This window comes from Puntigrus tetrazona, chromosome 18 (assembly GCF_018831695.1).
Source record: "Puntigrus tetrazona isolate hp1 chromosome 18, ASM1883169v1, whole genome shotgun sequence".
NCBI lineage: Eukaryota > Metazoa > Chordata > Actinopteri > Cypriniformes > Cyprinidae > Puntigrus > Puntigrus tetrazona.
In genome coordinates, this window is record NC_056716.1 from 5,179,303 (window position 1) to 5,190,204 (window position 10,902).

Consider the following 10,902-nt stretch of genomic DNA (forward strand, 5'->3'; position numbering starts at 1 on the left):
ATAACTGAACAATTTCAAATCACCATGCAAGCGGAGATATCTCATATTACGTTGGTATGTTTCTCATCACGATTGTGAATGACATCCCGGATCAGGACTGTTCATGTGTCGCAGGGTACGATTAAATAAATGTAACATTACCAGTTTAATATGAAGAAACAGTGTAGACCTTTGTTTGTGTTTTTGACCTAAACTGTACAAGATGTGAGAACAGTTTGCTCTATAAGTTTGTACATTAGCATGGACTCACTTACATTAATGTCTAGTTTTAACATTCTGCTTAATCAGATGAAAATTGTAACTTAATGAGTGTATGATACACAGACAATTAACATATTTGTCTTCATTTGGATTGAGGTTGAATGCTTAGAGACATTTTGCTGTTTTATTCAGAAAAAAAAATATCATAATGCCTATCCTCTCAGGATACCTGCAAACAGTACCCCAGATACATTGTTTCCCTTTTTTGAAGTATAAACCCCATAAAATAGATGCAAGCTTTGGGTATTCCAATGCTTCATCACTAGAAAACCTATAGATGTCCGAGTTTCAACTGATATTCAACTCATTGGCTCATCTGCATTTGTGGGGAGCGTTTTAAGAAAAAAAGTAGGTTTTCAACTTGAATCAAAATGGCAGACAAGAAGTTTAGCCAATTATGGCAAAATTGGTAACACTGTTCTTGGCATGATCAAACTTCATAACAGGTGCTGTTATTGTAGATTTTAGTTACTGTAGGAGGAGGAATCAGTGTGTACATTTTGGTGTCAATTCAACTAAGCACTGTCATGATTAACAGAAAGGGACTTAAATGCGTGAGTCATATATTTATTGAAAGCACAAGTTCAGGGGTGCACAGGGGTGAAAAATCTTGAGAAACTCCAGTCAGCGGGAGACAACTATGCCTTGGACAGAGCAGAGAACAGAGTGTGCAAACAGAGACTTAAAGCAGGCCAGTGTCAAGGACAAGTTCTCAGCACCAGATTGGATTGGCAGACTGCATTGGGGGGTGCCAACGGGCAGGGAATCTCAGGCTGGTAGAGCAGGACTGGAGGGAACACACACATGGTACAACAAGCCCAAACAAGACAGCACTTAAAACCACACATCAACACTACTCAGCAGCACAAGATGAAATATATCAAACGAAAAAACTGAAAATAAAATAGAAACATAAAACAGTATAACAAAAGTTAATAAAACAGAAAAATAAAGTAAAAGAAATACCAAAATTAGAGGAATGAAGTAGTAATGAAAACTAAAACACAAAAACAAGGTAGTTCAAGACTAGTAACAAGACTGAAAAACCATGTAAAAAAATATAAGCAAGCAACAAAAACACTGAGTGATTGTCTTTTTATACAATAAAACAAATACAAACAAATAAATGTATTATTCCGTGTTTGTTAGTATACTGAGTCCGTTTGTATATAATGGTCTGGTATGTGTACTACATCGTTTTGTGTCGGTTTTGTAGTTTCATGTAAAAAAAAAGATATAGCCTTAGTGGAATATTACGGTTCCAAAGTTATGCATAAACAAGACAAGTGGTGGCACTACACAGTTTGAATTAGAGATATTTGAGTTACTTTTTTTCAGTAGGACAATTCCAAAAACCTTGACATAGTCTACCAATACTATAATGAACATGTTCACTCTATTCCATCTTGTTATAGTTGTTAAAGCAGACAGTTTGCTTCAGAAATTAAATTTAACAGGTAAAATTACCAAAAGGGCAAGCTTTTAACTGAACTGTGCATGCATTTTAGACACTCTGTGTAGTTCTCTGTATTTGCATTTTAGATATTATGTTTTTTCTTGGTCTATGCAATAAGTGTAACCTTCACACTTCTCTCATTTTAGGGGTGGCCAAAATATAAAAGATACATATTGATTAAGATTGATTAAGACAAATTAAACCTCGCAATTCCATCCCTGATTTAGTAAAATATGTTGGCCCTTGAGCTCATCTCTCGTGATTGTGAACATCTGCTTTTGAAGTAATTTCGAGTGCATATTGCACAGTAACGTTCAGCTAATAATATTATAAAGTAGTGCAATTGGCCTATAACTAATTTGTAATTTATAATCCTAAGCCTAAGAATAATTGCATTCTTACTGGAAATAATATAACATCAAATTTCCTGCTAAGAGGAAATGAGACCTGTTTTTCCTGAACAGTTGAACTACCCACTGTTCTCCAGCTCCAACAAATCATTGGTTTTCCATCATCTTTTGTATTTTTCAGCTGTGACTGTATGATTTTAAGATCCACCTTTTTCACACTGATGACAAAAGAAGGTGACAAACTACAGTTTCAGACATTCACTGATGCCCAAGCAGGAGTGAGTGGTGAACATTTCTTAGGGTATTTATTAGGGTAAACTGTACTTATATTGTCATCTGGAGCTGAATGGTCCAGGGAGTGACCTTTTTGAGGTCAAGAGGCATCCTAATCCAATAAGAAATTGAAGTAGATTTATTGTATCAAGTGGGAAGCCCCTAATGTGATCATGTGATAACAGGTGCTGTTATTGTAGATTTCAGTGACTGTAGGAGGAGGAATCCTGCTGGAAAAAGAAACAGAGAGACTCTTTCATGGCATAATTTGTCATGCATTATGATCATTTAAAGAAGGGAAAGCTGGGCAGGAGAGAAACCAGTTTTGTACAAAACATCTCACATGATGTCCTTTAGTCATGCTCATGAACCATGTGATCTTGTTTAAGAGGAGGCTATTCACTATTCTTATTACTGTCTGTTATTTATTCCTACATGTTGTCATTTTTGTTTTACATTGGTAACAGAAAAAAATAGGAAATGTCCTATTAAAAATCTGTTTGTTTATAACTCATGACTATTTACTTAATACCACATAATGTGACCAACAGACACAGAGGATGCAACAACTAAATATAAAATACATCATAAAATAAGGACAAGCATATAAAACAAGGCTGTCCAAAATAAGTGCAGCTTTCACTACAAATAAGAGCTTGTATTTCTTAAATAAAATGTACATTTACATTTTACATTTACATTTAGTCATTTAGCAGACGCTTTTATCCAAAGCGACGTACAAATGAGGTAGGCAATAGAAGCAATTTATATCAACAAAAGGGCAGCAGTGCATAACTGCTCTGAGTGGGGTCTTGGCTTACCTAACGCAGACACAAGGCTTTTTTTTTTTTTTTTTTTTAAAGGAAAGGATAGGAAAGAACAAGATAGGAAAGAGCAGGAGAAGAAGAGAAAAAAAGTGCTAGCGATGTTGGGTCAAGTGTAAACGAAAAGATGAGTTTTGATGTAATTGTATTGATGTAAATGTAATTGATGTAAATGTAATTAAAAAGTTAACCAAACAACCTGATACACACATCTGCATAGTGATGAGAATTTTCACATTTTTTTCCTGACAGTGAAGAATAATTACAGACAAAAATTACCCTCTATTTTCCGACATTTTATACATATTTTGATCACTATATAATTGTCTTAATGCTGTATTTTTTAATTAAAAATATATATCAGCTTAAAAATATATACGTTAAAAAGATGCATCTTTACATTGTTACCACAATTATATGTAAATTGTCTAATTTTTGTTTATTGTTTTTTTTAAACAATTCTCAAAAGTATGATTTTTCATTTTTAATTCCAATTAATCACACTCAAACTGCAGTTGTTGATGTTTTTGACTAACACAAACACAATAAAAAACATGATAACAGTTAAAAAAACAGTAATTTGTATTTGCAAATAAACTCTTCAAATAAATTCTTACATAGTCCATAGGCAAGGAAATATACAAATTAGTAAAAAGAATTTAAAAAGAAAAATGTGAGCAGGAATTCTAACACAATTAAATGATTAATAAAATGTCTGAGGCCTTGAGCCATGTGGAAAAATAATCATACAACTACTGTATATCTCAAGTAAATCTTGTTCTTCCACTAGCATAAGTATAATCAAAGTATAAGTTAGCATGCATGCAACACTGACAAACATTGGCAAATATACTATGATTAAACACAATCAAAAAACAAAGCTAATAGTAGCATCACATAAGGAATATACAATTTTAGGGTTAATGTATTTTCTGGCATAAAAGAGCTAATGAATGAGGTTGTTGACTTGGACTATGCTGCAGGCAACTCCATATATGTACACCAAAAAAACAAACCTAGCATTGTTTTTACAATCAGTTGCTTTATTACATTTGAAAATTCTTTATATCAGGGTTTTCAAACCAGTCCTGGAGCACCCTCAGCACTTCACATTTTTATGTCTCTCTGATTTAACACACTAATTCAACTCATCATTTCATTAGTAGACACTGAAATGTATGAGTCCAGTAAGGGTGTTTGAAAACCACTGCTTTCAATATACATGGAACTACAGAGAACAATGTGCAGTCACTTTCTGGTTCTGGTGTTGAATATTTCTGATGTTAAATCAATACGTTGAATTTGACTTTTTACCCTTCCCAAAACATCTAAAACACTATCATAATGTTAAAACTACAGAGAGCAGATAGTAGCTCCTGACACTACATGTATGCCAGTCAAGAGTGAATATAAAGCTGGGACTTATATATAAACGTCTTTATATCTTTCCATATTTACTTAATAATGAATATACTTCCAGCTGACACAGATTTAGGTTTTATGGCAAATGTATTTGAAGTGTATTTGTTGGAGGCGCGGCTATTGCTTTGTTCAGATCCTCGCTCTGTCACCTTCAGCTTCATGCAGGACTGCTTGTCATCCATTGCTAACATTTCAGAAGGGAGGCACCAGCAACACAGACATGACTGGAGGGAAACAGAAGATGATAAGGAATATTTGTATATAAACTACAGTAGGAATCAAAACATCAAGTAGATCAGCCTAATAGCTCATTCTAGCAAGAAAATTAAGTTGAATGATGTCTTTAAAAGTAGGCATTACAAAGAAAAAAAAGTTGTAAGTGAAGTGGCACTAAATTGTAACTAAAATTGAATAATATAAGGGAAATTTAATTTCAGCACTAAGACATAAAATTAGCTATTCTTGTTTGCACTGGCAGTTTATATATCTACTGTATAGACATTATTTAGTACAACAATATTAAATAATATTAAAATAATTATTTTACTATATTTATTTTTTAAATTTTTAAAATCATAGCAGTCCATCATTATCTGTCAGTCTGTTCTTACTCTGAAGCAACTCTTGAAGCGCTTGCTAACCATATACAAAGCGATTGGGTTTATGCATGAGTTCACAGATGCCATGTTGATCCCGATATAATCAAGAACCAGGAAGAAACTACAGGTAAACAAACACACAAACAGTTTCATTATTAGTAAGTCCGTGAACAGAAAGTGTGTTTATTTTTGGATTACACACTAAAAACACTTGTCCTTCAAATGTAAAATGTAACTGTTTAGAAGAACCTTTTAGTGTTTAACAAGAAGTCTGTGAAAATAGAGGATGTATTCTTACCTCAGTAGCTCACAACGGTTAGGATCCCTTTCATCATAAATGGTATGCTTAAGAATACGACTGAGATGCAGAGGAAGCCAGCATAGTGCAAAGACTAGCACCAGACAGAATACGGTTTTAGCCACCTCACGCCTCTGTAGGGCACAATTACATCCGTTGCTGATATATATAATTATTTATTTGTTTATTTATTTGGGGGAAAATTTCAGTTCATTAAGACATAATGACAAGTAAACCATCTGCAAAAGTATTAAAGGGGTCATGTATGGTTCTCTGAGGTCCAATAATAATGTTATTAAGCTTTTTGCATTAAAAAATGTAAAACAAAAACAGAATAGACTAAATGATCTGTAAGAAGAGACAAAGCAACATTGAAGGAAGGCAATGCAAACACTGGGCCTCATTCACAAAACACGATTATGTACACATTTTTGCATGGAATGTGTGAACAGATGTTTTCACAAATAAATCATAATTCATCAAACACATTTGTACTAAAATGTATCCTAAATGTACAAAAAATTCAAGAACAACTTATACCACACATACACAATAATCATACACACCCAAGCCTTATAAGCATGTATACAGAACCCTACATATAATTAGATATGTTATTTACAGGGTGGGTAGAGGTCCATATATAATGTTTGCTGAGATTGACCAAGTTGCTTTAGGTTACCAAGAGAATTTTCTTTCCCTGGATGAGTGGAGCCCTTATATAGAGCTATCTTGGGCATATATTATGCAAATTACTAACCTTGTGCACGTTGTCACAATTTAGAAGACTCCAAATTCACTAACAGCAGAAATTAGTTTAAGAACAAGCTCATGCGAGTATGCATGTGTTGTGAATTAGGCAGAAAACTTTTGTGAGAAGTTCAAATGTGCGTGTATGAAAATGTATGCAATTATTAGTGAATGAGACCCACTGTTTTTCCATTTTTCCATCATGCACAGATCGATGGGTCTGACTAAACAGGGAGTGATTTCAAACCAGATGTTGATCTTCTTCTGCAGAGGTGGTGCTTACTAATAGGAAAGAAAAATTAAACCAGGTTTCTCCTAAAAGTTTAGAGAAACTGATTTACAGAAAATGCAAGCCTGGAGCTTTTTTGCTGAAAGGCACATGCATGCCTTATGATGGCGTCTTGATTATTAATTGACTAATTAGATTTTTAATACATATTATATTGTAGAAATGTTAGAGCCCATTTTGAAGCATTTAACGTGGTTCACACTTTGTAAAATTACTGAGACCAAAAATGTAGAGGAGAAAAATATGAGCGCCCCTAAATCTTTAGTGTAGGAGAAAAATCTGAGCACAGTGTGTAAAGTTGTTGAGGTTTCTTCTGAAGCATTTTAAGAGTGTTTGAGAAGCAGTTTGAGAAGCAGAAGACTCAAGCAAAAGTTTTCATTCAATCATAAAGTATCCTGATTTCTGTCTAGGAGAAGTATTTAAAATGTTAAATAAAATGTTAGATATGTTTTCCTATTTAATTTTTTTTCCCTCTGGTTAGCATTTGATTTATCTACACAACTTCAATCAAAGACAATACATTTATTGTCATATTTGAAGTTGCTTCATGTAGACAGTGTTTTATTGCACAATGATTTAACAGAAAATCTGCTATAAATTTACACACATGCATTGATCGAACACATTACAGAGACTAATTATCAAAAGTATCACAACGATTTAAAATTACTTCTGGGAAAAAAAGAATTATTGCACATTACTACTTCATTGTGCTGGAAAGTAGCCACAAACTTTATATCAGCGCTTAGATTAGGTTGTTATCTTTAAAATGAGACAATACTAGCTTGCATGGCTCACAGAAAAGTATAAAATGAGACCATTTCTATCCATTTAGCCCAAAGTATTATGAAATTGGAAGCTTTTGTCTATGCCTGATCTCTCAAAAGTAGGAAATAGAGACCCAAGAGGACATCTACAATTAAATATTACTAAACTTATAATACTATAAATATATCATAATCTTTTTTTACTGTCTTTTAGAGGAATCAAATGGAAAAAATAATAATAGTTTAATTAATTAATTTAATAATAGAAATTGTTATTAATGTTTTTGTTTTTATTATAAATTTACGGGAGAAAAACTAATATATATGAATTATTCCAATTGATTGATAAAATATACTGAAGTTAGAAACTGTAAAAATATTCTTCTACCACAAAAATATTTCTTCTACCACATTCTCATGTTTGACTAATTTCTCTCAAATATTTCCCATGTCTAATGTGTGTCTACTTCAATTTTAAGAGAAACTAAAATGCCGTTGATACTAAAACAACAAATATATAAGAATCTCATCTAAGTCTCCTGAGCTTTGGAAAAGCGATCACTGAGCAATACATCTTCCTATGGGTATCCACACAATTACGTCATAGAGTAGAACATTCCAAAAACAGTGAGTTTGGCAGATTGCCTTTAATATAAACTGGTTTTTGAATAATGACAAAGTTTTGAAACTTGCATAATGTTTTTATAGTACAATGTCCTCTTATATGTCAAAAGATAAATAGAACTTGTGTTTCTTAGTTTGTGACCCCTTTAATAAACTTTGGATGCTACACCGTGTGTATGGAGGATATGGTCTCTCTCTGGAAGGAAAATACAGTAAACTTTCAAAAGGAAAGAGAAATGAAAGAGTGCTCTGACCTGTTTTAGTTGATCACTGAGTGCAATTTGGACCCCATTCTTCTTTCGAAGCATTTCACAGGTCATGAGAGTGTAGAAGATGGCAGTACACATCAGCGGCATGCAGAAGTAGAAACTGAAAAGCCACCAATCTTTGGCTGACTTATAAAACTGGAATATAACAAAGATCAGAACATTCATTAAGGGAACTGAAATAATCTGTTTCTCCACTGAAATTACCTGGAACAATTTGTCCCAGTAACCTTTTCCCCACATAATGTACAAAGTAAGCACAAATTTTTAAGGGAGTCATATGATGCCAATTAAAAATTTCCCTTCTCTTTGGAGTGTTATAATCTTTCTTACTTTTCTATGTCACAAAGTAAGTTTATTTTTCAAACATCGCCAAAATGTTTAGGCAGAGAAAGAAGGCAGAGCTATTATTCTCACTGTAGTATTGCAGCGGGTGCCATGTTCAGAAGACATTAAGGTGTCGATGTGAAAGTAAAACTACTTTCTTTGTGCTTCCAAAAGAGGACATAATTACAAATCAGTGGTCAAGTTGTATTTACAACACTGTTCCAGAACAGTTCAAATTACAACTATTTTCATGCGGCAGCCTGCAATGTAGCATGCATGATCACTGAGCTCATAGTGAAAGCATGGTTCCAACGAACATTCACAATGTAGCAAATAACTACATAACTTTTAAAACTATGGTTGTAATCATAGTTCCCTGTTTGTCAGTCACTAAAAGTTATTTTGTGACGACAGACTGGGGTCTTGCTTGGAGCCCTTATTATTTTTGATTAAGATCCTGAGCCACTGTCAGATTTTGGTTGTTGTACTTGTATTATTAAAAAAGCTGGAAAAGGAATGGTTTGTGTGGCGGTAGGACACAATCAGTGGCGTCCTGCTTGTTCAGCGTTTCCTCTTGTTGGTTCACAAAAGAGCAGTTTTGGTCGATTTGCCTCTTTTTCTTTTTCCGTCGTGTCCTCTTTGTGGTCATTACCCATCTTCCGACAATGGCCATGATCTGGGAATCCAGCACATTGAGTTCGGGGAAGGGTTAGGTGCTCATTGAGAGTCTATGCATGCCTATGTCAGTCCTGCAATCGTGCCTTTCTATCCTTCCGGCTGCCACCTGTCCTGTTTCCCTGTCTCAGGCAGAGGACCACCAGCTGGAACAACGCGTCGAGCCTCCCGCAGGAAGGTAGAGAGTTGATTCAGGGAAGTAAACCTGTTCACCTCACACGAGTCCTCCTCCTGCCAGCTGTTTAATTCCCTGAGCAAGAGGCCCCTTTGGCTCGCACAGAGGACCTGAGGGAAAATCCTTCTAGGTCAACCGTAGTGCCCTTCTGGGATCTCTATGTTGTTCTGGCTGGCCTTCAGCAGGATCCCTTTGAGCCACTTGATTCAGTCGAGCTTAAGTTCCTGTCTGCTAAGACAGCACTCCTGACCGCCTCACTTCCATCAAAGAGGGACGGGACCTCCAGGCTTTTGCAGTTAGCAAAGAGTGTCTTGTGTTCAGGACAGCCTACTCGCACATCGTCTTGAGACTTTGGCCTAGATACGTGCCGAAGGTTCCCACCATGCCTTTCTGCGATGAAGTGGTGAGCCTGTGAGCACTGCCCACGGAGAAGGCAGACTCAGCCTTGACGTTGCTGTGTCCTGTAAGGACCTTGCACATATACCTGGACCGCACCCGGAACATCAGGAGTACCAAGCAGCTCTTTGTCTGTTACGCTGGTCAGCAAAAAGGGAAGGCTATATCCAAGCAGAGTTTGGCCCACTGGATAGTGGACGCCATCTCCTGGGCATACCTTTCCTAAGGAAGGGTGTGCCCTCTGGGCGTGAGAGCCTACTCCATTTGGAGTGTGGCCTCCTCCCATGCATTGGCACATGGCACTGGGTAGAGCAGTCTGACGCCAGGCCCAGTATCTGTGTTAGCTGCCTGAGCTCCTGGTCAGCACCTGCACAGGGCTAGGTGGCCATATGGTTGATTCCCTGTGGGAGATCCCATGGGTGTATTCCATGGTAAGATTCCCCTACGGTTGAACTTGTGTCTTCCCTTGGCAGGTCTTTTGTATGGCTCCGGTGTCATTCATTCCACCATTTCCTTGGGCAGGACTTGACACAGAGATCTATAACCACATGTTGCACTGCCCTGGCTGGGCAGGATGTGTCCTCCGTAGCGTCTTTCTCCGGATGGTTTGCTTAACCCTTCGTTCTGCCAAATTATAACAACAAATCGAAAGAATGAAGCATCTCTTGAAGGTCAAAATACATTCTCTTAAGAATCTATTTCTATCTTAGGAACAACGGTTTGGCCTCTCCAGCAACAAATGTACTCCCCATTGGTCCTGTGGGCACCATGGTCAGCTAATTTTCTCTGGGGCGTTGGGAAGGTTACAACCTTGCATAGCATTTACCTGACATGCTGTGGCCTGTCAGCATTTGTAGTGCTGTTGGTTGTGACAGGGTTCAGGTTGTGGCGTTTTCCATGTGGATCACAGTCTATTGTCACGACATAACTCATAGTGACTGACAGACAGGGAATGTCATGCCCACTGAGTTTTGTAAAAAAAATAATAATCACGGACATAGAGAGTAAGCAAATGAGCTGAAGGGCGCAGAACCTCTCTTCAAAAGTTAACTGTACTACTGTTTACTAAACCTGGTTTGTTTTATCTTGGTTGTGTTTTATCTAGGGTAATTAAATGGTTTACCCCAAATATTTTTTTACTCTGTTTACT

General features: G+C 36.2%; 1 protein-coding gene across 1 annotated transcript; it reads right to left on the bottom strand.

Moving 5' to 3' along the window:
• Positions 1–4,478: 4,478 nt before the first annotated feature.
• LOC122363107 (endothelin receptor type B-like) lies at positions 4,479–8,425 on the bottom strand. Its single transcript, XM_043265036.1, has 4 exons — positions 8,168–8,425; positions 5,484–5,617; positions 5,198–5,306; positions 4,479–4,810 (listed from the first exon to the last, which is right to left on the bottom strand). Exons 1-4 carry the CDS (start codon positions 8,420–8,422, stop codon positions 4,619–4,621), a joined length of 690 nt encoding a protein of 229 aa, XP_043120971.1. The 5' UTR covers positions 8,423–8,425; the 3' UTR covers positions 4,479–4,618.
• Between the last annotated feature and the right edge of the window lie 2,477 nt (positions 8,426–10,902).